The sequence below is a fragment of the Marmota monax genome, unplaced genomic scaffold (assembly GCF_021218885.2).
Source record: "Marmota monax isolate L192 unplaced genomic scaffold, Marmota_monax_Labrador192_F-V1.1 WCK01_AAM20220418_F8-fsc00038, whole genome shotgun sequence".
Classification (NCBI taxonomy): Eukaryota; Metazoa; Chordata; class Mammalia; order Rodentia; family Sciuridae; genus Marmota; species Marmota monax.
Window position 1 is genome coordinate 7,487,536 of NW_026692498.1, and position 26,483 is coordinate 7,514,018.

Here is a 26,483-nt window from a genome sequence, read left to right on the forward strand (position 1 = left end):
TAAAGCAATGCCCCCAACACCCAGGTCTAGGCCTTTCTTCCACTCTAACTGCCCCTTAAATTGTCTATGTCCCCTAGCAAAATGTCTGTTCCTCCAGTATAGAGAGAAATCTTATCTCCCATAGAACTGGCACGATTAGTGGCCCAAAGTAGGTGCTTAGCATAGATGATTTCTGCCCCCAGCTTTGTATTTTTTATTTTTTAGTTGTCAATGGACCTTTATTTATTTTATTGTGGCGCTGAGAATCGTACCCAGTGCCTCACACAGGCTAGGCAAGCGCTCTACCACTGAGCCACAACTCCAGCCCATGCCCACAGCTCTTACAGAAAAGTTGTTTTTCACTTTTAGGAAACTTGTGGGGCGGAGATGGGGCAGGGTTTGGTCAACCACTAGGGGGCGAGCGAGGACCAGCGTAGTGCTCGCCTGCGCATTTTTCCGATCTTGTGCGTCATCGCCGTAGTGGGCGGGGCTCGTACGTTGCGTTAGGTTTCTGCGCCTGCCCAAAGTGCTACTTGAGAGAAGGGAGAGGCTTGGCTTATGATTGTGGGCGGAAATTGACGAGAAGCCTCCGAGCTTTGCCGAACCGAAAGCTCCCTCGGCCTGGCAAAGAGGCGGAAGTAACTGAAGATGCGCCGGAAGTGGCTGCGCTTGGGTGCTCATGTTCGCTGTTAGCTAGCTGCTCTAGTTGCCATGGAGCCGGGCGGGCTGTGCGGTTTCTGCCCAGGCGGGGAGGCCCAGCCAGCGCGCTACACCTGTCCACGCTGTAATGTGCCCTACTGTTCGCTGCGCTGCTATCGGGCGCATGGTGCCTGCGCCGAAGACTTCTACCGTGACCAGGTGCTGAGAGAGCTCCGCGGCCGCAGCGCCTCACCTAGCCGCCTAGCATGTGCTCTACGCCGGCTGCGCCAGCAACGCGAGACAGAGGACGACCCCGAAGAGGCAGGCCTGAGCACTGGCCCGGCACCCGGCGGCCTTTCCAGACTCTGGGAAGAGTTGGCACCCGCGGAGAAGGCGGCCTTCGAGCGGTTGCTGAGCCGCGGCGAGGCCGGGAAGCTGCTGCCTCCGTGGCGGCCGTGGTGGTGGGACCGTGGGGCCGGGCCGCGGCTTCTGGAGGAGTTAGATGGTGTCCCCAGCAGTGAACCTGCGGAGCTAGAACCCGCCCCCACGGAGCCAGTTCCTGGAGACGCCCCCAGGGCCTGCAGGCCCTCAGTGCCCACCCACATCCCTGCGCTGGCCAGCCTGAGTCGCTGCCCAGCCTCGCCGCTCGTGCGCTTCCAGCTCCCCAACGTGCTGTTCGCCTATGCACACACTCTAGCCCTTTATCATGGCGGGGACGAAGAGCTGCTCTCCGACTTCTGTGCCACGCTGCTGGGAGTTTCTGGAGCCCTGGGCGCCCAGCAAGTCTTTGCTTCTGTGGAGGAAGCCCTGCTGGCTGCAGCCAGCGTGCTAGAAACCAGCGAGCACCCACCAGGGCCCCTGGGTACACGGGGTGCTATGCAAGAGGCCGCCCGCATCCTGCTGGGTGAGGGTCCCGCCAACCAGAAAGGCTACACGCTGGCTGCATTGGGGCATCTAGTGCAGACTCTGGGCAGGGCCAGGAAACAGGCCGTGGCTAGAGAAGAGCGAGATCACCTCTACCGGGCCCGGAAGAAGTGCCAATTTCTGCTGGCCTGGACCAACGAAAATGAGGCTGTCCTAACACCATTGGCTTTAGACTGCACCAGGGCCCACCAAGCCCACACGGTGGCAGCAGAGGAGGTGGCAGCCCTCACTGGGGAGCTAGAGCGCCTTTGGGGAGGCCCTGTGCCACCTGCACCGAGGACTCTCATTGAGGAGCTCCCTGGCTGATCTGGGGACCCTTGTTATTAATAAAGCTGTGCCTGGTCTGCCCAACTGTGTACAGTGCCCATTTCTGAGTGACAGCTGTTATCCTATCTAGCCCAGACTTGTGTTCACAAACTGCCTCTCAGCTTCCTCCTAGTCAGAGCTCACCCAACTCTGGGTATAAACACACTGGTCCCAGAATGGGAGCAAAACACACCAAGGGTTCCAGACATTTATACAACGGGAGAAAAATGTCTCCATTTGGGGGCACTGGCTTCATCTTGTTCCAAATGACCTTTTCTCAGAGGCTGGTCATCCCTTCCTGGGTGAGCTCAGAGCCCAGTTGTGTCCAGATTCCTATCATGGTGGTCTGGTGGCCAGTGAAGCTGCTTCAGTAGATGTAGGGCAAGATGCGGTAAGGTACCCGCCGACAGTACTCGTGCCAAGCCCGGCCGTACTTCTGCAGGCACTGCCGCTCATCCCGGGCCTCCCGGTGCACCAACAGTGCAGTGAAGTAGAGGACGTAGAAGTAGGGTAGCAGGTGGGACACCCCTGTACAGAAGTGCTCTGTGACCACTCAGACAGCAGTTCACAGAGATTTCCATGCCTAGTGGCTCACAGAGCATCAAGGCTCAGCAGAGAAAGGCAACCCAACCTGGCAATGGGGTTTGCCCCAGCCACACACCACACACTGGGTCCATCCCTAGTAGCTGATCATAGGCATCCTGTGATCACCATGCTACTGCTCATATCCACCCAGGGCACTCACCACAAGGCAAGGACCAGGCCAGAGCCATGATGAGGTCTCCGAGATAGTTGGGATGACGGACCACACCCCACCATCCAGATACCAGAAGCTGCCGCCCCGTGGCAGTAGGAATGGTCTCAAGGCCTGGGAAACACAGAGAGTGAGGTAGAGAATCCCAGAAAGTCGTGCTCCACCTCATCTATGGCCCCCAAGAGACCCAACTTACCAGACACACTGGGATCTGAAGGATTCTTTCGGAAAGTGTTTTTCTGGGAATTGGCCCCACGGAATATGTAGTAACCAATAGCTGGGGGAGAGTATGAGCAGATAGTCAAGGTTGAGGGCCGTGGTCTTCTGCCTGATTTTTAGTATCTACTGGCATGTCTATAGCTGACTGCCTGGATATCCAGAACCCAGCCCCAGCTTTAGATAATCACCCGAGCTTCGCACCTACCTACTGAATACTGAACAAAGTGTGAAGGAAAGAAAGAGGGAAGGGAAATGATGGGCCCAGCTTGCTGCCCTTCCTGACTGACCATTGATGAGACAGATGACTGCAGCCATGGGCAACCCCAGGGGCTGTGGGTGGTACAACAGGAACTGGGCCTGCAGGCTGTAGGTGAAGGGTACCCAGGCCAGGTCCCCAAAAGCCAGCATGAAGCCAAATCCATCATGTGTGATGTCCATGGTGGTGAGGATAGCCTCCTATAGGGACAGGATCCAGGTACACTGTCTTAGTCCTATGTCCACAGGGACTCTCCCCAGCCTCCCCTGCCCAGTGCAGCCTCACCTCATGCCAGAGGGCATCACCCACATACAGTAGCTGGAAAGCATTGACCAGCCACATGGCAAGTGAAGGACTCCCCCGCTGCTCTGCCTCCTGCACCAGCAGGGCCAGGTTGATGAAGACCTGGGGATAGTGGGGGACAAGGCCATTGCCTCCACCCAAGTGGCAGCACCTGGGTGGGGAAGTGCCAGCCTCTCCCCTTTTTTCACCTGTCACTATCAAGTCACTCTTTAGCCCCTTGTTAAGTGGATCCAGGCCCTGTGCTCAGGTAGACAGACTGTGACTATGGCTCCAGAGTTCAAACTCCTGCTTTTGAATCTGAGCTTTGCCACTTGGGCAGGTTGTTACCTTTCCCAAAACCCACTTTCCCACCACCATGTGGGGAATAGAGATAGGGACTTGACTCGGGTACAGTGTGAGGACTTGGCATAATGTGTGCAGTACTAGCAGTTAGCTAGGATCCAGTCCATGCTGAGCACCCTCATTTGGGCAGAGCTGAGCTTACCTTTCTCATTCTCACAATAATCTTGGGAGAAAGTTTTAATTTGATCCAATTTCACAAGTAAGCAAATAGCCTTAGAGGCTGAAGTGTCTGTGAGCAGGACCTGCTCCGGATCCACAGGGGGCCAGGTCAGTGGTGCATGCCTGTAGTCTTACTACTTAGAAGGCAGATGCAGGAGGATCTTTGGTTTGACACCACCCTGGGCTACACAATCAGACCTCCCATCTCAAAAAATAAAAGATTGGGGGAAAATAAAACAGATCCATGGTGAACACATCACACTCCTGCCCTCAGGGTGAGGTCACTTCTAAGTTTACATGAGGGACCTTTCCCAAGAGTTCCTTTGGTACTCTTGGCCAACGTCCAGCATGGGTGATCATAACTCCAGGACAGAGATGGAATGTTGTCAAGGCCAACAGTGACGGACAGGTAGGCTGCTAAACCCAGTGATCAGTTCTAGATTCTGTACTGCCTTGATCATCAAAAACATGTGATCATCACTGTCCTCAAAATAGATTTTGCACTTGATTGCTGTATTTAAAACTGCATGAGCTCTCTTAACTCTTCCTGCTTGGTTTTCTTTCATTGTGTGTGTGTGTGTGTGTGTGTGTGTGTGTGGTGTGTTTGTATGTTGTGATGCTGGGGATGGAATGCCCACTATTGCACTACACCAGTTCACTATATATATTTTACTGGTTTGGGTCTCTCTTTCCCACTAGGATGAAGGCTTTATGTTTTCTTTTCTTTCCTCTCCTGTGACTTTCTCTCTCTCTTGTCTTCCAGCAGTACAGCAATGTTGAGGACACAATAGATCAACAGGGAGGAGGGAATGACAATGATTTTTGTCCTGCACTGTTGGGGCCCTGCCTTCCCCTGGCCTGAGGCCAGCCCCATAAAGCCCAGCATACCCAGCCGATGAGACCGGGTCGCAGTTCACAGAAATACTTGAAGTCAAAGGAACAAATGCGAGGGTTGAGCTCCCGTCCCAGGAAAAAGTCGTAGATGAGATTGCCTAGAGAATAACAGAGAATGAAAGTACAAACAAGTGTCCCCATCTGCCGCATTTCCACCCCACTGGGACCCCTCTCACCTGAGTTTCCCCCAGGTGCCAGGGCTGAGGCAGGGGCCACCTGAGCCTTCATATAGAGAAGGAAGCTGAAGATGAAGGTGGTGATGGTGGCTGCAAATGCCAAGGGCAGAAGCATTTCCGGGAGCGCACCCAGGGGCAGCCCAACGGACACCCCCAGCCCCACCAATAGGGCTGTCAGCACCAGGGCCTGGAAGCCTGAATCACAACAGAGTAAGTCCTGGGGCTGGGCATCGCCACCGCCCCTCCCAACATACACATGCACCAAAGCAAGGTCAGGGAGGTCACAGACCCTGCTTAAGCCATTAGGCTACCACCTTAGCCTTCAGAGAGCCACCTCAGCTACTGCCCTGGTGCATAGAGTAGCTGCAAATGAAGTAAAGGAGCGGGGATAAGGGGCGTGGGGAGACTCCCTTGGAGTCTCCTTGGCATAAGAGAGGTACATATGGGAGCTAATCTCCATGGACCGTCTGGCTAGATATTGAACCCCACTCCCACCAAGTCCAGTGCAAGGGCCAGTCCTCCAGGCACCATTAATGGGGTAGCACAGACGACTCTTGTCCTTCAATTCTTGCCCCTCGGCCACCTGCGGGTACAGGGCAATCTGATAAGGGTTGTGGGGCCTTCTTGCCCTCCTTCCTCCCGCCTCCCCGAAGCATTGGAACAGAGCTCACACCTTGCGCGCCGGCAGCAGGTAGAACGCCGCCTGCAGGCCGAGCCAGGTGAGTAACAGCAGCAGCGCTCGCGGGCTCCACAGCACCTCCAGCCCTGGCAGGTACGGAGGTGGGCCTAGTAGGCGCGCCGGGCCTGAGCGGGCCACCAGTAGCAGGTGGAACATTGTGGCGGGTAGCAGCAGCAGCAGCGCCGCAGCGCCTAGGGAGGGGGCCACAACTTCGGATGTCCGCTCCCCATTTCTCCCGAACCCACAGGCTACCACCGTCGTCTCCGAATCCGATTGTCAGTCCCCGAGCTCCCGCTGCCTCTGGATCCCTTTCCCTAGAAGACCCTCCTCCCCCAAATCTCAGTTCTCCACAAATCCCCAGCGCCCTGTCCCCAGAAGTGCCCCTCCTGGCTCTCCCTCTGGAGACATTTTCCCTGCCAACTCCTTCCCTTTTTTCTCTGGGTACCCCCAAAACTGCCACCCTCAGATCCTGCCTCGTCCTGTTCCTAGTTCATCCCTCCATCCCAGCCCCGCTCAGCCTCATTACCCAGGGGCCCCCCGAATTCCAGTGGGGCTCGGGGGCCCTGAAGAGAAGCCATGGTTTCCGCTCCACCCAGGGGTGGGGGCTCACAAAAGTCGGTCAAGGAAACGCAGCCCGCTCTGTCCCCGAGGAGAAAGGCTTGGCCACCAGGAGGTTGCGACACGCTGCACCTGCCTCCACACAAAGCTGGGGCTGCGGCAGCTCTTGTCCCGAGGTCTTTAAGTGGACACGCCCCCTGCTCATCCTGGGCCCAGAACACCAGCCAATTGGCGCTCGGGGGCGGATCCTGCGCTGGCGCCTCAGAAGCCTCAACCCCCAAACCCCACCCCTTGCAGGTTCCCGCACGCACTAAGAGACCTAGGAGGAAACAGGTTTATTAAGCTGGTCCTGACACCCGTCCTGACCCAGGGAAGGTCTGCCGCACCAGAAGGTCAGACCATGGCATTGACCAGATGGGCACCACGACGGCCCTGTGTGCTCATCAGATGAGCCTAGCCGCGCTCGCAGATGACCTCCACAACACTGGGCTCCATAGGCACTGGGTCCGGACAGCGCAGGGCAGCTGAGGCCACCACTTCATCCAGGAGCAGGTGCACAAGCTCCTCATCCGCCACAAAGCGCCATAAATAGAGCTGCAGGAAGTGGCAGTCCACCTGCACCTGCTGCAGCCCGAAGCGCCCAAAGGTGCGCAGCCTCACACATTCCAGCAGCGTCTTCAGACTGATCTTAATGATGCCTGTCAACACCGACACCTGCAGGCAGGGACATAGGGAGGCAGCTGAGTGACTGTAGGTGTTAAGAAGAGGGGCCAGGGGGCTGTGGCTGTGGCTCAGTGGTAGCGCACTTGCCTGGCACCTGTGAGGTACTGGATCCGATTCTCAGCACCTCATATAAATAAAGGTCTATCAACAACACGAGGTGCCAGCAAATGGCATAAAACAGGAGGTCCCGGGCAGAGAGTTCCAGGGACATGGTACCTGGTACCTCTGCTATAGAGGTAACAGCAGCAGCGCTCGAGGGCTCCACACACCTCCAGCCCTGGCAGGTACGTAGGTACCACAAGGAGCCTCAGCAGAGCATACCCTATACCTACTCATTTGTTACAAGAATCACAGGGTATCTAAAGGGAAAGGGAAGGCAGGACCCAGCAATCAGAGGCAGAGATAGGGGCCAGTATTAACATGGGGTAAGGAAAGACATTACTAAGTGAGGGAAAAAATATCCCTGAACTTGGACTGGAGTTGGGCAAAAGCCAAAGTGTGACTAGGAAACCCTGAGGACCCAGAACTACTGTGGAGACAAAGGCAGAGGCTTCTAGATCAGCATCCAGGCTTGAGCTATGAAGTGATGGTGGTGGTGCTCTGAACTACCTGGAAACAGCCCTAGAAATAGAGACTGTTGGGCATAGACCAGGTCCTAGGGCTTCCTGGGCTGGTGCACAGCTGCTCCAGCCAAGCTTCCCCAGTTCCCCTGGAGTCTGGGTCACATGGGACTTCAGACCTTGTTGAACTCCACAGGGCTGAACACATCAATACGCTCAGAGAACAGCTTCTGGATATTGCTCAAGAGGTTGGTGTCCATTGGAGCACTGCATGAGGAATGAGACAAGGAATCACAACCCGCCCAGCGCACGGTCCTCTTTCATGCATTTCCCTGAGGCACCCCTACCAGCCAGACCTGGGTGTGTAGCTAGGTGCATAGCGGCCCTGCTGCCGAGAGCTGCTGTACACTGAGAAGGTCCTCTTGCTGGAGTCGCTACTCTGGGCCTTGCGAACACCCTCTTCATATAGGAGCCCCACCTGGTGGTGAAAGAGGTACCACAAGGAGCCTCAGCAGAGGATGCCTGATACTTACTCATTTGTTACAAGAATCGCAGGGTACCGAGTCACCATTTATAGAATCAGTGGAGTGGGCCAAAGCAGGACATAAAAGTCAGTCTGAGACCCAATATTCAGCATAGCCCTGCCCCAATTTCCTGGGTGACCCTAGGCCTCTGCTGCCCTGTAGGTAAAATGGGGGTGGTGATGCTACTACACTCCCAAGGCTGAGGAATAAGAACATGAATACAGGCATTGCCTGGCCCTTTTGTCTTGATCCTTAGAGTGCTGTTCCCAATACCCCCAGTCTGTGTCAGGGCTACAGCAGTCAGCCGAGGGCAGCACCTGCACGTCAATAGCTGTTGTGTCCTCCACAACCCGCTTCATGACAGCGCGCACATTCCGAGGCTCCAGTGTAGTAAGCCAGTCCCGGGTCTCCACACTCTTGCGTAGCATCTGTGATATGACCAGGCCCTGCACCTTCACATAGTGGGTCAGCAGTCTCCGCGCTGTCTCCCTGGCCTCTGCACACAGTGTGCTGACAGGTGTCACTGGAGACTGGTCCTGAGCCAGAGGCAGAGGACAGAGGCAGTGGGTACTTGGTGACCATTCAGGGGCCACTTCCAATTAAGAGTCAGACACAGCCAAAGTAGGGTAGAGGTTGGGTCTGGCCACCAGGGACTGCCCAGCCTCCTATGTTCCCAGAACCACCACCCTCTGCCCCCTGCCATGAGCCCAAATTTCACCTGCACCAGAAACTGCTCATCAGTGAGAGTGAGAATGTAGGAGATAGTGGCTGTCTCATAGTCCAGGCAGAGGCGGGAAAGTAGCAGAAGCAAGGCAGGGGGGGTGGCACCTCCCTTCTCTCCTGGGCTGTCACAGAAGCTCTGAGCTGTCTGGCACATGGAGCGGATGAAGCCCACGATGAGGCCTTCTCGGACACCCTGGCTGCAGAACTCACCCTGGGAGGAAGAAGGGCCCAGATAGACAGTCCTTTCTTCTAGACAGGGGCTGTCCCACCCTCTGCCCTGGCCCCTCTCCAAGGGACAGCTTCATCTTGCATCTCAAGTACCCAGGAGCAGCTTCTCTGCTTGGTCTGTGTGTGTGTGGCACTGGCAGCACTAGGGACACTGGCTGGCACTTTCCTCTGCTATAGCTTGGCTGCAGGTGCTCTCAGAGTCCCCCCCATCCTGGAGAACCTGACAGCGCATCTAGAGTGCCCTCTAGGGGCAAAGACTGTGTGAGCCGTGGTAACTAGTCCTCAGTTCCCCAATCACTGATAAGTATGTACTAGTAAAAGGACATTGGAGAGCCAATTAGCAGAACAAATAACTAAAAGCCCCTGGGCAGACCGTACCCGGAAATAGGGCTTGTTGGAGAAGGACACCTCCTTGGCAGTGAAGAGGTGCACAGCTGCCAGAGAGGCCTTGATGTGGCTCAAGATGGAGCTGGCCACATTGGCCAGCAAGTCGGCTAGGCTGGGGCCTTCCTTCCCAGCCAGGCGAGGAGCAGCAAGGGCTTGGCGCACATCCGTCAAGCAGCCCAGGAAGGCTGCCCGCAGGCCCTGTAGATGATGGCCCAGGCGCTCTCGGGCCACTCGCTCCACAATCTCAGTGGCAGCCTCAGCGAGCCCTGCAGCAGCCAGTAGGGCCCCAGGAGCCCGGAGGCGCCGATGGAAGCGATCCAGCGCTCGCACCAGCAGCGAATTGTCACCACCACCCTGCTCCTGTGCCAGTCGCCGCTCCACCAGAGCAAAGTATCTGCCGCCCAGCTCCCGTGCGAAGGCTGCCAGCTTCTCGGCACCCGCGGGGCCTTGGGCTGCAAACAGCTCCTGATAGGCTGCTGCCACCTGGCAGAGGCCGCCCACGAAGCCACTGCCGCCTCGGTCAGTGAACTCTAACACATCAGGGGCAGGAGGAGAGGGCCCCAGCTCGCTCTCCAGGCTGCTCAGCTCCTCTTCAAGCCTCCCACGAGCATGCGCCAGGAACTCTTCGCACAGCTCCTCGGCAGGCTCGCCCAGGGCCAGCAACAACTCCACACACTCGGCCTGCTCAGGGGCGCCTGAGCCACCCTCCCTGTGGGGAGGGAGATGGCAGTGAGAGGCAGACCTAGGGCGGCTAGCAGGGTGGGCAGGAGTCAGGGAGGCAAGGCAGTAGGCAGGGCACAGCCCACAAGGGCCTGGGAGGTGTGTACTCCGCCCTGGCTGGTGGGCAAGGCTAGGGCCAGGGACCACACCTGAAGCGCTGCCGCAGCTGCTGAGCTAGGCGGGCCGTGATGACCTGACAGTCGTCCTGGATGGCACGGAAGGAGGGCAGGTGCTGGTATTGCTGCAGCACGGCCCGCGCGCGGCCCTGGTAGCGCACCGCCTGCCCGTAGGCGCCCAGCTCCACACACTTGGTGAGGCGCGAGGGCAGCTCGAAGAGGAACTGCAGCTTTCGCAGGAGCGCATGCACACCTGGGGGGCCAACCGGGAGAACATGTCAGCCCCACAGCAGAGGGCTGCCTTCTGCAGGGCCTGCTAGGGATGGGACCCACCTGCCAGCTTAGTGATGCGCTCGTGGCGGTCCTGCAGCGTGGCGCTGATGCGTGCACTGAAGTCGGTGATCACCGCCATGTTGGTGGCCAGACGGTCCATCTCGTCCTCCATCTTACGGAAATCGTTCTTCATCTTCCGGATGGTGTCTGGTAGAGCAAGGGCCCAGATGAGGGAAAAGGAGATGACTGGGGGGGAGGGCAGGTGCAGCTCTCAGCTTGAGACCTGGAACAAGGGCTCTCACACACACCCATGACTCAGCGTGAAAGGGTTGCCAAGGGCTTGGTCACAGCATGGAGAGGGGGTGATTATGTTAGAGCAGCAGGCATTTGCACACACATAGCTGCTCTGTACCCTTGGCTCTTTGTCCAGGGGAGAAGCAGAGGGATCTCTGCCTTCAGAAGGTGTCTAGATCTCAAGGAGAACTCAAGACACTTAGTACTGGTTGAAGCAGCATTAAAACACAACAAGTTCTGCAAAGGCAGGGACCTGTCTGCTAGTTCACAGGGGCATCCTCTATGCCCATGCAGGGGAAATAATAAATATTTGTTCACCCTGTTCTCCTTCCTAAACTGCCTGTCCCACAACCCTTTCACTCACCTTCTGGAACATGGTCTATCTTATTTGAAGGGTCCTTCCCTTTTGTCCTCAAAGAAACCTGCCTAAGGAAGCTGTTCCTTTTTACAACCAAGGTACCTCAGGGTCTGGCCCTTAATGCTTCTAGATCATTTCTACCCGACCTCTCCTCAAAACCCCACTGTTTTGAAGATCATGTATAATACCCACCCTTGTTGCCATCCCCTGCCACTCCTCTCAGTTCCCGATCACTCTTCCCTCTTGATTCCCTCCTGCTACTTCTTTGTGGATATCAGCGACATGGACAAGCCTCTGAACACTGACTGTTCACCAGTCTCCTCAGTCACCTCTTCCTGCCTGTGCCTCATCTGGTCCACACCTCCTAGCCATCTTCAGGAAATGCCTCTCCAAAAATCTCAGCTGTAATTCCATCACCAACCTGTCCACCCACCAAACATCCCTGGCTCTTGATCACTATTCCTAATGCCTCTCTGATCATTTGAATCCTCCATCAGCATCACTGTGTTTGCCAGCCCCTGACCTCTCCTGTCCCCTCCTTCTATGACTAGTGCAGGTTAAGCCCAGCTAGCCACTTACATCTCATACCCAAACAGCCAAAGATGGGTCACAAAATCACTCCAGCTGTTCTCCCTTGAAATGTTATCGCCTGATGTCCCAAAGTAGCACTCCACGCTACCTAGCCATCTTCCCAAGTGATCTAGTGGGTCTGTTTTTCCATTTTCCAAAGTAGCATTTTCTCTTCAGTCCTCAGCCTCCAATTCCCTCTCTCCCTCTCCCTAATGGGGATTGAACCCAGGGGTGCTTTTACCACTAAGCCACATCCCCAGCCCTTTTCATTTTTTATTTTGAGACAGGGTCTCACTGAGTTGCTTAGGGCCTTACTAAGTTGCTGCAGCTGGCTTTGAATTTGCCATCCTCCTGTCTCAGCATTCTGTGTCACTTGAATTACAGGTGTGTGCCACTGTGCCCAGCTCATGCTCTGAAACTCTCTACTGGAGACCCTGCTTCATACTTCATGAAGAAAATAAAAGCAAATGTCAACTCCCTTCAAATCTGCAGAATGAACGGACACCTACACACAGTCCATGCTTTCTGCTCTCCCGCTCCCTGAGCACCTTATGCAGTCTCTTGCTGCAGCTGCGTGAAAACAGTTCTGCCCCTGGTTCTGACCACAGCCCTGCAGAAGGACCCTGTAACACCTCAATATGGATATGTCCAAAACAAAATTCCTCATGTTCCCTAAAGCTGCCTCTGTCTCTTCCATCTTGGCTCCTGGCTATTTCCAACATGTCATCTTTGAGTCCTATTTTTCCTTCACCTCACATTCACTCCATCAGCAAGTCAACTGAAATTACAATGTATGTAGAAGATAACAAAATGAAACACTGAATTAATTCATAAGGGTTATATTCTAAGGATAAAATGGATAACTTGCTGGGCTGGGGTTGTGGCTCAGAGGTACAGCACTCTCCTAGCATGCATGAGGCACTGGGTTCCATCCTCAGCCCCACATAAAGTAAAATAAAGACATTGTGTCCACCTATATCTAAAAAATAAATATTAAAAAAAGGATAACTTGCTACAAAAATAGAATTTACCAAAATGGGTTCCAGAAAACAAAACAAAACAAAATCAGAATGTTGCTAAGGAAAGACATCCCTATCCTCTGGAGATAGGACCCAGCCCCAGACGATGTGCGCGAATGCCGCTCATCCCAGCAGGGAGAGAAGCTTCCACTTGAACTTGGTAGCACAAACTCTGATATGAAAACCCCACAGAGTGTAGACAAAAAAGAAACAACACATTCATCTCTCTTATGAATGGAGATGCAAAGATGAATTAAACAGAGATGCGTGGGTAAATTAGAAAATGGAATTCAGCAGTTTATTAAAAGAATAACTGATAAAATATGTTCAAATACTTTTTATTTCATGAATGTAAACATGGTTCAATATCAGAGGATCTTTTAATAGTAATTCACTGTATTTTCTCTCCCCTTTAAAAAACCTTTTTAAATTCACCATATCCATAAATAAGACAGCTGGGCACGACAGCATACGCCTGTAATCCCAGCAGCTTGGGAGGCTGAGACAGGAGGATTGCAAGTTCAAAGCTAGTCTCAGCAAAAGCAAGGTACTAAGCAACTCAGTGAGACTCTGTCTAAATAAAATACAAAATAGGGCTGGGGATGTGGCCAAGTGCCTTTGAGTTAAATCCCCTGTATCAATAAACAAACAAACAAACAAATAAATGAGACAATTCAACATCTATTACTGAGTTTTTAAAATTCAGTAAGAGGGGCTGGGGCTGTAACTCAGTGGTAGAGCATTTGTGAGGCACTGGGTTTGATCCTCAGCACCACATAAAAATAAATAAATAAAGATATTGTGTCGGGCTGGGGATGTGGCTCAAGCGGTAGCGCGCTCGTCTGGCATGCGTGCGGCCCGGGTTCGATCCTCAGCACCACATACAAGCAAAGATGCTGTGTCCGCCAATAACTAAAAAATAAATATTAAAAAATTCTCTCTCTCTTCTCTCTCTCCTAAAAAAAAAAAAATATTGTGTCCATTAAAAAAAAAAAACTCAGTAAGTTATTAATGGCTGAATATTTTCCTAACCTCCAAATTCAGCATCATGTTCAATGAGGCAGTTCTAGGAGCATCTCCCAAAATATTACAGACAGGACTGAGGTATGGATCAGTGATGGTGCACCTGTTCAACATGGGCAAGGTCCTGAGATTGACAGCTAGCACCACAAAAACAAAACAAACAGTAAGAATGACCATAATTGCCACTGCCAGTCAGCATCACCTCCTCACCAGAATACTGTGCATGGAATCCAGGAGCTGGCACATGCTAGGCAAGCACTCTACTACTGAGCTACATCTTGAGCTCTTCTTGAGAAAAGTGTCTCACTAAATTGCACAAGCTGGCCTCAATTTTGTGATCTTTCTGCCTCAGCCTCTAGAGTAGCTGGGATGATAGGGGTATACCACCACACCCTGCTGAAAGAACTTTTTCATTTTTCTCAGTACTGGGGATTGAACCCAGGCGCACTGTACCGCTGAGCTACATCCCCAGCCCTTTTAAGATGGGGTCTTGCAAAGCTGACCAGGCTGACCTAGAGCTTACAATCCTCCTGCCTCAGCCTCCTGGAAAGCTAGGATTTCATATATGTGCCATCACACTGGGCTGCACCCATATTTTGATGTGAACATTTGTTTTCAATTCTCTTCAGCATATTCAGCATATTTCTAGGAGTAGAACTGCTGGGTCACATGGTAACTCTGGGTTTATCTTTTCAGGAATGGTTAAACTGTTTTTACTCGTAATTATGATGGTTCCATCCTCCACATCCTCACCAACACTTGTTATTTTCCACTTTGGGATTACCACAATCGTGGTGTGTAGTGGTATCTTGTTTGAACTTCCCTAATTACTAATGAAGCTGAGCATCTTTACATGTGCTTATTGGTCATTTGTATGTTTTCTTTGTAAAAACATCCATTTAGATCTTTTGCCCATTTTCAAATAGGACTACTTGTCTTTTTATCCCTGAGTTATAATTCTGGGTACTATACTCTTATTAGACATGTAATTTCCAAATATTTTCTTCCATTCTGTAAGGAGTCCTTTTATTTCTTCAATAGTGTCACCTGAAATGCAAGATAATTCTGAGAAGTTCAATTTATCTATTTTTTCCTTTACTTATTTGTGCTTTTGGTGTCATATCTAAGAAACCCTTGCACAATCCAAGGTCATGAAGATTTGCATCTTTCTTTTTCTTCTAAGAGTTTTATATTGTTAGCTCTTACATTAAAGTGTATTATCCATGTTGAGTTAATTAATTTTATGTGATGTGAAATAGGGATGCAACTTCATTCTTCCGTATGTGGACATTTGCTGTCTTAGCACCACGTGTTGATAAAACCTGTTCTTCAAATTGAATGATCTTGGCATCTTTGTTAAAAGTCCATTGATCAAAGATGTGTTTGTTTCTGGACTCAGTTCTATTCAATTGATCTAGATGGCAAAACTATGCCAGTATTATATCTTCTTAGTTAATTAGATTGAAGTAAGTTTTGAAACTGGTGTGAGTTTGTTCTTTTGCAAGACCATTTGGGCTATTTTGAGTCTCTCACATTTCCTTATTAATTTTTATAATCCTCTTGTCAATTTCTCTCTTTCCAGGATGGATTCAAACTCCTGGGTCCTTCAACATCCTGTGTAGCTGGGACTATGGGAGCATATCATCCCACTCAGTTTTCCTTCTTTTTTTTCAGGATAATTTTATTACTGAGTATAGAATTCTTGGCTGGCATTTGTCTTCCTTCCAGCACTTTATAATGTCATGCCTTCCAACTTCCTGGCTTCTAAGAAATCAGCTGTTGATCTCTGGTTGTTTTTTTGCAGACCCGGGGATTGAATTCTGGGCCTCAGGCTAGGCAAGCACTAGCACTGAATTAAATCCCCAGCCCCAGGTGTTGACCTTACTGATGATCCCTCCTGCATGAGAGAATGCTTCTCTCTTGACACACTTTCTAATTTCTCTTTTGGGGGGGTTTGGTGGTGTTACTGGTTGAATTCAGGGGCACTTGACCACTGAGACACAATCCAAGCCCTATTCTGTATTTTATTTAGAAATAGGATCTCATTGAGCTGCTTAGCGCCTCACCTTTGCTGAGGCTGGCTTTGAACTCAGGATCCTCCTGCCTCAGCCTCCTGAGCCGCAGGGATTACAGGCATGCATCACTGTGCCGGGAGCTAATTTCTCTGTCTTTGGACTACAATGTGTCCAGGCATCAATATTTTAACATGTATTCTACTTGTAGTTTGTTTTGTTTCTTGGACACACAGATAAATGTTTTTCATTCAAAATCTCTGCTATTGTTTATTCATATATTCTTCTCTTCTCTCCTCTCCATCTGACACTTCTAGTGTACACATGTTGGCACACCAGATAATGTCCCTCAGATCTCTGAGATTCTATTCAATTTTATCATTTTTACTTTTTATCCTTCAGATTGGATAATCTCAGTTGACATATATTCAAGTTTTGCTGATTCTTCTCCTTGTTCAAATCTGCTGTTGAGCAATTTCTTTGCTTTTTTAAAGACTTTTGTTTTGTTTTGTTTTTAGTTGTAGATGGGCACAACATCTTTTTTTTAATATTTACTTTTTAGTTATAGGTGAACAATGTCTTTATTTTACTCTATGTGGTGCTGAGGATCGAACCCAGTGCCTCACACATGGTAGGTGAGCACTCTACCTCTGAGCCACGACCCCAGCCGGACACCTTTATTTTTTTATGTGGTGCTGAGGATTGACCCAGTGCCCCATGAATGGGAGACAAGCACTTCACCATTGAGCCACAACTCCAGCCCCACTTTTTTCCTTTTTAAAAATTTGTCCTAATTAGTTTAGCCATTTTTATAAATTAAATTTTCATTATATTCATTATACTACATCATTTCTACCTGGTTCTTTTTAAAAACAATATCATTTTCACATCTTCCTTTAGTTCTTTTTTAAAATTTATTTATCTATTTATTTATTTATTGGCATCAGGGATTGAACCAAGGGGAGCTATACACGGAGCCACCTCCCCAGCACTTTTTATTTTTTATTTTGAGAGAGGGTCTCACCAAGTTGCTGAGGCTGGCCTTGAACTTTTGATCCTCCTGCCTTGGCCTCCCAAGTTGCTGGGATTAGAGGCATGCATCAGCACATCTTTTTCTTTATGTCTTTAGACATCACTTTCCTTTGCTCTTTGAATATACTAAAAACACCAGATTTAAGTCTAGTAGTAAATAAATGTTTAGGTTTCATCAGAGACAGTTTTTATTATTGATTTTACTGCAACAGGCCATATTTTCTTGTCTCTGAGTGTCTCATAAATTTTTGTTGAAAAGAGACATTAAAATAATATGACAACTCAGGGCTGGGGATGTGGCTCAAGCAGTAGCGCGCTCGCCTGGCATGCGTGCGTCCCGGGTTCGATCCTCAGCACCACATACAAACAAAGATGTTGTGTCTGCTGAAAACTAAAAAAAATAAATATTAAAAAAAAATAATAATAATATGACAACTCAGTGAATCAGATTCTCCTCCCTACTCAAGATTTATTGTTGCTGCTTGCTATAGTTGCTGTTTTTGTTTAGTGATTTTTCTGAGTTACTAAACCTGATCTAATTAGTTTCTGAATAAATTCCACAAAGTCTGTTTCTTAGATGTGTATGGTTACTGATATCTTCACTCGGTTAGCTTAGTGGTCAGCTAATAATTAAACTAAAAACTCCTTAAATGCCTGGAACCCATAAATCTCCCTGGCCGTGTGTGTGCATGTTGGGGATCTTAAACATGCAGCCAGTCAGTTGGTTACAACTTGGCCTTAGCCTCCACTTCCTGTTAGTACAGAGATTCCAGATAAGCCAGAGGGGAGAGCTCAGGGCATTCTAAGGCCTTTCCTGAGTATGGGTACAACCCAGCAAAAGTGTGTGGCCTTCCTGAGATATGGACATCCAATTCCTGAGCTTTTCCTTTTAGACTTTTTGGTTAGATTATTAGCTAGCCTGACTATTATCCATCAACTTGAGCAATCACATTACTTATCTATAATTGTTCTGAAAAGCTCCTCCTTGAGAGGCCTCCAGCACTAGGCAACCTCTAAGTCAAATACTGATAAAGCTACAGAGTGAAGTCCTTCAAGAAACCCCCAGACAGCCAGGCCAGGGCATAATTATGGTCCCAGCACTTGGGATGCTGAGGTAGGAGCAGCACTTGAGCTCATGAGCTGAAGACCAGTATGGGTAATATAGTGAGACCCATCTCAAAAAGAAGAAAGGAAAAAAAAAAAAAAAAAGAAACCACCAGACAGATCAAGTAATGACAATTTGTTGAGTATGAGGTCTTGAAAGGGCTCCATCTCTGTTGTCTTCCATCCAGGACCAGAAATATGAGCTATTATTTTTCAAGGCCGTAGCTGAGTTGGAGAGCAAGCAGTGGGGCTAAAGCAAGTTAAAATGTCCTAGGGCTGGGCACCGTGGCACACACCTGTAATCCCAGTGGCTCTGGAGGCTGAGGGCAGAGGATAGTGAATTCAAAGTCAGCCTCAGCAACTTAATGAGGCTCTAAGCAACTAAGAGAGACCCTGTCTCTAAATAAAATATAAGAAAAGGGTGGGGATGTGGCTCAGTGGTTAAGCACCCTGGGTTCAATCCCCAGTACTAAAAAAAAAAAAAAAGTCACAGTGTTCACTATTCTTACCAAAATTCAGCCATTTTTCTTTTTTCCTATATTACTGAAAACCTTGGTTAATTTCTACAGTTCTAAAGAAGTTGTTTCAGACTACTGTGGATATTTTCATTGCTTTTTAAAAAATATTTTGCAGTTATAGATGGACACAATATCTTTATTTTATTTACTTATTTTTATGTGGTGCTGAGGATTAAACCCAGTGCCTCACATGTGTGAAGCAAGCGCTCACTCTATCACTGAGCCACGACCCCAGTCCTTTTCATTGCTTTCTAATGGAGGAAAGAGAGATCAATGCATTTGCTCCAGCATTTTTGCTCACATCACTCCAGAATCTCACTACCTGCTTACGCAAATGAGGTTGCGATGGAACACAGCCACCCTCGTTCATTCACATATCACCTGTATGGCTATTTCAGGTGTCAGTTGCAGAGTTGAACAGATGCAACACAACAGATGGCCCAGAAAGCCATGTGCTATGGTCCTTTTCATAAAAAGTTTGCCATCCCGTGGTCCACAGTCAGGTCCAGCTCTCTCCACTGCTGTCCCGGCTGCACTGGGAGAGTTTCCAGGGCCTTTGCCTAGGCTGTTCTGTCAGTTGGAGTCATTCTGCCCCCACATCCTCCTGGAGGAATTCCATCACTCGCTTTAACTGTCCCCATCTCAGAAAAGCCTTTCTCTACCACCTTTTATAAATCAGTCACTACCATCTACCCTCTAAGAAGTTATCCTGTTTTATTTTCTCCAGAGAGCTTGTCAAGGTGAAATGATCTTAACTTCTTCATTTACCATCTGTCTCTCTCTGGAATGCCTCACCTGTGTGAGGCACTGGGTTCGATCCTCAGCACCACATAAAAACAAATAAAGATATTGTGTCCATCTACAGCAACAAAAACATAAATAAATAAATCACCTTGCTGCTCTATCCACCACCTAGTGCTTAAGCTGAAACCTGGAGGTAATCCTTACAGTTGAAGCTCCTTGGGCTGTCAATATTGCCCCCAAATGCCTCTCATCCTGCCCATCACCATCATGCTGGTGCAAGTTACCAGAATTTCTAGCCTGAACTACAGAAAAGGCTTCACTCCTGCCCCCTCTCCATCTGTTCCTCCCAGTGCAGCTGGAGGGACCTTTTCAAAACACAAATCTCACCACATGATTCATCTGTCTAAACACATTGCCTCAGCACTCTTTGGATAAAGGAAAATCCCTGATATGTTCTGGAAGGTCTCTAGTTAAGCTCTACCACATCTAGCACCTGCCTGGCTCTGCCCACATTCTTCTTCCCCTTCTGCTACTGTAGGTAAGTGCTTGGTGCCACCACACCACCGCCCCCCCCAGCCCCCCGCTCCCGGGCAGTGCTGGGGAACTGCCTGCCAGGCAAGTGCTCCACTCCTGAGCTACAGCCCAGCCTAGTAGATGAGCACCTGTCCTTAGCCGAGGGCAGCCCCTGCACCTGTGCACTGCTCCAGAGCCTCTCAGCTCTCCTCCTGCAAGTCCCTGCCTAGTCAACAAGTACTCCATGTTGCCTTGCTCTCTGGGTGCTCGACTAAGTTTGTTAGTTCCATTTTTTGGAATGTTTTCTTCATTTAGTTCAAAGACAACCATGCTTCTGGCTGGCCTCAAACCTCTCCAACTGCTCACTCCCTCTGTGGGATCTTCCTTGTCCTCCTGACTTTGACTGTCAGATACCCTTGGGCTCAATTCTCAGATCTCTCCTCTCTCTACATTCCCTCCAAGGCGATCCCTCATCTTGTTCCATACACCTTGAATGCCGGACTCTTCCTCTAATAGGCATCATAACTTGACAGGGCCAAAACTGAACTCTTGAATTTTGCTCTCACTGCAACTTACTCCTTCAAAATAAGAAGCATTACCATTCTTCCCAGGGACTCAGGGCCCACACCTCCAGCACCTTTAATTCTCTTTCTCTCATGTATCACATGATTCAATCAATAAATGCCTTAAGGTTGACCTTCAAAAATATCTTGAATCATTCTACTTTACCATATTGCCACCCTGGTCCATGTCATCAGCTTGACTGCTTCAATAGCCACCTATGGTCTCTGCCACCCTCAATTCCTTTCATTTTTTTTTTGGGGGGGGGGGTACTGGGGTTTGAACCCAGGGGCATTTTACCACTGAACTACATCCCCAGCCCCCTTTATTTTTAGAGACAGGGTCTTGCTAAGTTACTGAAGCTGGCCTCAAACTTGCAATCCTCCTGCCTCAGCCTCCCAAGTTGCTGGGATTATAGGAGTGTGCCACCATACCCAACTCTATAGTCCACTTTCTTTTTGGTACTGGGAATTGAACCCACCACTGAGCACTTCACCACTGAGCCACATCTCCAGCCCTTTTTAATTTTTATTTTGAAACAGGGTCTAAATTGCTGAGACTGGCACATTGATCATCCTGCCTCAATATTCCAAGCTGCTGGGATTACAGGCATGTCACTGTGTCTGGCTCTAGTCCATTTAATATATATATATATATATATATATATATATATATATATATATATTTTCTTTTAGTTGTAAATGGATATAATACCTTTATTTTATTTATTTTTATGTGGTACTGAGGATCAAACCTAGTACCTCCCACATGCTAGGCAAGTACTGAGCCACAACCCCAGCCCTCTAGTCCTTTTTTTTTTTTTTTTATAAATAAAGTTTTACTTTACTTATTTTTGTATGTGGTGCTGAGGATCAAACCCAGTGCCTCACACATATTAGGCAAACGCTCTACCACTGAGCTGCAACCCTATCCCCTCTCTAGTCCATTTTTAACAAAGTGGACAGAAGGGCCCTTTTAAGACATAAGCCAAACCAACCGTTCTTCTGTTCTTCCATCTCACTGTAAAAAGCAGACTCCTCACAACCACCCAGGTCCTTCCCTAACCTAATCCCTACTAACCCTCTAGCCTACCTAAGCTCACCACTCTCCCCTGCTGCATCTGGATGCTCCAGATGTGCTCTCTTTTCTTGACCTCTGTGCTCCTGCCCCAGTCCTACCACCCCATCGCTGGCTCTGTCTCTCAAGGCCCTGCTCAAACGACACACCTCAAAGTGGCTTTCCCATACTCACCCTCACTAAAGGAGGACCCTACATATATTCTTTTCTTCTTACTCAATTTTTTTAAGCACTTACTACCACCTTTATGTGTGTGTTTACTTATTGTCTGTCTTTCCAAGTAGAATGTGGGCTACAAAAGGCAGAAGCTTTGTCAGGTGGATTCACTGTTAGAGCCCCAATGTGCAAAATAGCTCTTGGCAAAATAAATTAAAAAACCTTATATGATCTTTGTGTCTCTAATGTCATAATTTTTCTCTCCTTGTTTAATTAGAGAAGGAGGGTAGGAGGAAGGGGAATAAGAAGAAAGGAAGGGAAGAACAAGGCCATCTACCTTGAAGTAGGTCTGGACCAGAGACAAAAGTTACCACTAATTAAAAACAAACAAACAAAAAGCAACTTTACTGAGACTTCCTTGGTGTTAGGAAGTCTTTTTAAATGATTTATATAAATTCATTTAAAAATGTCATTTCATCATTTCTCCTCTTTGGTATTAAAACAACCCTTCTGGAGCAGCTATTACCTCCACCGTAGTCTGACCACAAAGGACCAGAGGGAGGGAGGTGATAGTATATTAATGTCAAGCAGGACTGAAATCTGGGTCTCCTCCCTCTAAATCCCTACTTTTCTCCCAACACAGGAGGAATGAGAGATGTTAGACTCATGTGTCCCAGTGGGGATCACCTGTGGCTGAGATGAACTTGTTGTAGTTTTCATAAACCAGGGTCTGCATGTCGCTGTCTAGAGCCCGGATCTGCCGCACCATGTCGGTCTCACTGTCCATCAGCTGGGCCAGGGGGCACTCTCTACGCAACTAGAGAAGTAGGGTGGTTAGTGTTCAGGTCAGGGGGCATTCATGTCCCCCAACTTGCCCAACTGGTAGGCTTTCTGTGCAAGAAAACTCTGATCCCACCCTGTCACGAATCCCATATATGGAGCCTACAGTGGCCTGCCTCAGAGATTACTGGGTTAGACCCGGTTTGGGGTTTGTCAGACTCAGCCTAGGTACAGCCCTGTGCCTGTCAGAGCCTGGGCCACGCCCCCTACCCGGGCCCTATGGGAACAGCAGCCTGGAGACCTCAGACCCCAGCATCACCTGAGGCCAGTCCCAACCTGCCCACGCTCTCACGCTCCAGCAGAACCTCTACTGCCTGGCGGGGTCGTTCTCCTCTTATGACCCTTGCTCCTGTCACCCCTGCAACGAAGTCGGAGGCATGTTCTTGGGGTCTGATACATGGGGAGCCTGGACCCACCACTACACACACACCTTGTCCAGATAAACTTCCGGGTCGAAGTGTGCCCCATTGAGATCAGTCGGGTCCAGGGGGTCCGGCCCGGCGGGGCGCCCCGCCGCCTCCCCCTCCGAGAGTCCGTAGTAAAGCTTCAGCATCCCGTGCGCCTTCCGCCGCCGCTCCGGAGCCTCCGCCTCGGGCCCTTCCGGGGAGTCTCCAGGTCCAGACCCCGGGCCAGGCCCGGTGGCTGCCGCCGCCATCGCTCCCACTGCAGCCCACGGGCGTGAAGCTGGAAAGGGAACGAGAAGTACTTCCGGCAGCCATAAAGTTGTTGTTGAAACGAGGCAGTCCTTCAGGTGAAATGTCCCCCTGCAGCTCTAGGTCCTTCGAGACTAGTGTTCCCCCACACCGGTCCTCCACGAGTGATGATGGTTCCGGGAGAGCCCTGAGTTCCCCTAGTTGGGAACTGCCTTGGCTTGCTGCTCTCTGGGAAAGAGGGCCGGGTCATGACTCCCCAGTCCTTCATCCCTGCAGGCAAGAGACACAGGGACACAGGGAATATGTGCCCCGATGGACTGGACGAGCACTGGAATTTGTTCACCTAAAATTGGGGACATACCCCACTAGCGGGCTGCGAGGACTAAAGCCTGTACCCTAACCCACAGGGGCATAGAGCACAGTGATTTTCCAGGCCCGGTCCTGTGATGCATCAGAACTGTCTTTAGAAGTACCCGTGGTGCGATTTAAAAAAAAAAAAAAAAAAGCTCTTCTAGACCTACCCTCTTTTTAAAGTCCCCAAGAAGTGCTGGCACGCACATTACACACATTTGAGAACCCCTATTCTCTCATGCTTAAAACAGCCCCCGCAGACGTTAAATGACTGAAGGGATGTGCCACTGGAGGGTTGGGAAGGAAGGGAGGATGATTCCAGGTTTCTGCCTTGGAAAAAGGTGCAGCTAACGACAGCTGAGGCACACGAGAGGGGAATGACTTGAAATTCAATTGGAACGCACAGAGTGGGAATGGAAGAAAAGAAAGACTTTGTTCATGCGCGTAGCCCTTGAAACATTACGATGGTCTAGTGGGGGCTGGATGGAATGGATGGAAAAAAACTATTTATTTAATTTTTCTTTGCCAAGGGTCCTGCAGACCAAAACAGAGCACGACTTATTTTCATAGACCCTATGAACTACAATGTTTTTACTTTTTTTTTTTTTTTTTTGGTACTGGGGGATTGAATCCAGGGGCTCTAAACCACTGAGCCACATTCCCAGCCCTTTTAATTAATTAATTTTTAAGACAGTTTAAGACAAGGTCTTGCCAAGTTGCTTGGGCCCTTGCTAATTGCTGAGACTGGATATGAACCTGTGATCCTCCTGCCTCAGCCTGTTGCTTCCATTACAAGCATATGCCACAAGCCTGCCTGTTTTATTTTTACATTTTTTTAAAATATATATTTTTTAGATGTTGATGAACCTTTATTTTATTAATTTATTTATATGTGGTGCTGAGAATCAAACCCAGTGCCTCACACATGCTAAGCAAGCGCTCTGCCACTGAGCCACAACCCCAACCGTACATTTTTAAATGGTTGAAAAATAACATTTCATGACTTTTGAAAATTACACAAAATTCATACTTCAGTGTCCAAAGTACAGTTTTACTGGAATACAGCCATATTCATTTGTTTATATATTGTCTATGACTTCTTTTGAGTTACAATAGCAGACTCAAACACTTGCCCCAGAAACCTTATAGTCTACAAAACCAAAAGCATCTACTATCTGGTCTTTGACAGAAAAAGACATTTGTCAACCTCTGAACCAAGGGGATGCTCAGAGACTGTTTTAAAAAACATATTAAGCCAGGTGTATTGGAGCTGGGAGTGGTGGCACATACTTGTAATCCCCGTGACTCAGAGGCTGAGGCAAGAGGATTGCAAGTTTGAGGCCAGCTGAAGCAATTTAGCAAGACCCTAAGCAACTTAGCAAGACCCTGTCTCAAAATAAAAAAGCGATGGGGATGTGGCTCAGTGGTAAAACACCCCTGAGTTCAATTCCTGGTACCTAATTTTTTTAATGAAAAAATAAATAAAAACATTAGATTTCAGCCTTTGAAGCTATAATCTATAATCTTATCAATAAAGAGTATAAAGGGCTGGGGATGTGGCTCAAGCGGTAGCGCGGGGCGCTGAGTTCGATCCTCAGCACCACATAAAGATGTTGTGCCTGCCGAAAACTAAAAATTAAATATTAAAAAGTTCTATATCTCTCTTTAAAAAATAAAAATAAAAAAATAAAGAGTATAAAGATTTAGCTTTGTCCCAGCAACCCTCCACCACAAATTTAGGTCCACTCCAAGAAGTCTATAAACTTTTTAAAAAAGTGGCAGAATGTTGTCAAATTGGCAGACCAAGGGTACAGCATTTAATTTCGATGTTATAGTGGGGCACTATTTCACAAGCCCATCTGAGGATTATGCAATTACTTGTAGGAATATATAGTTGTTTGATTTTGGTATTTACTATGGAGTTCAGACTCTCAAGGGACAAATAGGCATTGCCCAGGAGAGAGGGAAAACATTTATATCTAGTAGAAAAATAAGTCTAAAAGGTAATAATTTTTATTGTCCTTTAGGACATGAACCAGTTTTGTATCTAACTCAGTATCATATTTTATTTTATTTTTGGTACCAGGGATTGAACTCAGGAGACTCGGCCACTGAGCCACATCCTCAGCCCTATTTGTATTTTATTTAGAGACAGGGTCTCACTGAGTTGCTTAGCACCTCGCTTTTGCTGAGGCTGGCTTTGAACTCATGATCCTCCTGCTTCAGCCGCCTGAGCCACTGGGATTACAGGCATGTGCCACTGTGCCTGGCCCCATCCCATTTCTTTTTGAGATAGTCTAAGTTGCTGACTCTGGCCTTGGAACTTATGATCTGCCTGCCTCAGCCTCCCAAATTTCAGGGATTACAGGTGTGCACCATTGGACCTGCCTCCAGTAATCATATTTTAATATTCTTCCTTAACTGCCTGTCTATATCCAGATCATCAAGGTGATTTACCATCTTACTAAGGGGACTCCCTTCGTTGATGAGTTAATAAATCTTTTTTACATATTAATTTTATGTTTAGATGTCATGTTTTTATCTCTTTGAAGATTTTGTTTTGATAGTACATATGGTATGATTTTCTCATGAATAGTTTATTTGTCTTATGAAAGGGTCTCACCATGATGCCCAGGCTTTTCTTGAACTCATGTTGAAGTGATCCTCCTGCCTCAGCCTTTTAAGTAGTTGGAAGAATGTTGATTTTTTTTTTTAAATTACGCATGTATAGCTGGGCATGGTGGCACACACCTGTAACCCAGTGACCTGGAAGGCTGAGTCAGGAGGATGGCAAGTTCAAAGCCAGCCTCAGCAACTCAGTGAGGCACTAAGCAATTTAGCAAGACTCTGTCTCAAAATAAAAACTAAAAAGGGCTGGGGATGTGGCTCAGTGGTTAAGTGGCCCCGAGCCAGGTTCAATACCTGATACCAGAAAATAATAATGTATATATGTGTATATTTAGATATATGAAGTTCCAAAAGATGCTGACTTTTCAAACTGGCAAAGAGGTCACTTCTATAGGATCAGGGTACAGGAGGGAAACTGCTAACATCCACTTTATGCCTGTAGATATGCTAATCTTCTATAAGAACATAGTCATGGGCTGGGGTTGTAGCTCAGTGGAAGAGTGTTTGCCTAGCACAGGTGAGGCAATGGGTTCAATCCTCACCACCACATAAAAACACATAAAATATATTGTTTCTCTCTACAACTAA

The 26,483-nt window shown here is 48.8% G+C and overlaps 3 protein-coding genes across 4 annotated transcripts; 1 reads left to right on the top strand and 2 right to left on the bottom strand.

Annotated features, from left to right (window-relative positions):
* The first annotated feature begins 547 nt into the window (after window positions 1-547).
* Window positions 548-1,893, top strand: Znhit2 (zinc finger HIT-type containing 2). Its single transcript, XM_046445288.2, has one exon. It carries the CDS (start codon window positions 691-693, stop codon window positions 1,846-1,848), a length of 1,158 nt encoding a protein of 385 aa, XP_046301244.1. The 5' UTR covers window positions 548-690; the 3' UTR covers window positions 1,849-1,893.
* A 149-nt stretch (window positions 1,894-2,042) lies between these two features.
* On the bottom strand, window positions 2,043-6,371 carry Tm7sf2 (transmembrane 7 superfamily member 2). Of its 2 annotated transcripts, none has more exons than XM_046445287.2 (10): window positions 6,157-6,371; window positions 5,625-5,821; window positions 5,480-5,534; window positions 4,952-5,146; window positions 4,770-4,873; window positions 3,363-3,482; window positions 3,109-3,277; window positions 2,799-2,879; window positions 2,594-2,716; window positions 2,043-2,376 (listed from the first exon to the last, which is right to left on the bottom strand). In XM_046445287.2, the coding sequence occupies exons 1-10, from the start codon at window positions 6,206-6,208 to the stop codon at window positions 2,216-2,218; spliced, it is 1,257 nt and encodes a 418-aa protein (XP_046301243.1). In that variant the 5' UTR covers window positions 6,209-6,371; the 3' UTR covers window positions 2,043-2,215. The 2 variants fall into 2 exon arrangements, with proteins under 2 accessions (XP_046301243.1, XP_046301242.1); XM_046445286.2 differs by having other exon boundaries at window positions 5,447-5,534.
* Window positions 6,372-6,508: 137 nt separating this feature from the next.
* On the bottom strand, window positions 6,509-23,012 carry Vps51 (VPS51 subunit of GARP complex). Its single transcript, XM_046445285.2, has 10 exons — window positions 22,694-23,012; window positions 22,111-22,240; window positions 10,503-10,649; window positions 10,203-10,422; window positions 9,325-10,042; window positions 8,714-8,929; window positions 8,313-8,531; window positions 7,828-7,949; window positions 7,651-7,738; window positions 6,509-6,902 (listed from the first exon to the last, which is right to left on the bottom strand). The coding sequence occupies exons 1-10, from the start codon at window positions 22,916-22,918 to the stop codon at window positions 6,642-6,644; spliced, it is 2,346 nt and encodes a 781-aa protein (XP_046301241.1). The 5' UTR covers window positions 22,919-23,012; the 3' UTR covers window positions 6,509-6,641.
* Between the last annotated feature and the right edge of the window lie 3,471 nt (window positions 23,013-26,483).

Excerpts from the sequence above, each read along its gene's own strand:
- Znhit2 (XM_046445288.2), top strand. The coding sequence starts at position 691 with ATGGAGCCGGGCGGGCTGTGCGGTTTCTGCCCAGGCGGGGAGGCCCAG.
- Tm7sf2 (XM_046445286.2), bottom strand. The coding sequence starts at position 6,208 with ATGGCTTCTCTTCAGGGCCCCCGAGCCCCACTGGAATTCGGGGGGCCC. Across the intron at positions 3,483-4,769 it reads GACCCGGTCTCATCGGCTGG|GTCTTCATCAACCTGGCCCT; the intron begins GTATGCTGGGCT and ends CACTATCCCCAG. Across the intron at positions 2,377-2,593 it reads GGCCTGGTCCTTGCCTTGTG|GGGTGTCCCACCTGCTACCC; the intron begins GTGAGTGCCCTG and ends ACTTCTGTACAG.
- Vps51 (XM_046445285.2), bottom strand. The coding sequence starts at position 22,918 with ATGGCGGCGGCAGCCACCGGGCCTGGCCCGGGGTCTGGACCTGGAGAC. Across the intron at positions 10,043-10,202 it reads CAGCTGCGGCAGCGCTTCAG|GGAGGGTGGCTCAGGCGCCC; the intron begins GTGTGGTCCCTG and ends CCCTCCCCACAG. Across the intron at positions 8,930-9,324 it reads CCAACAAGCCCTATTTCCGG|GGTGAGTTCTGCAGCCAGGG; the intron begins GTACGGTCTGCC and ends TCTTCCTCCCAG.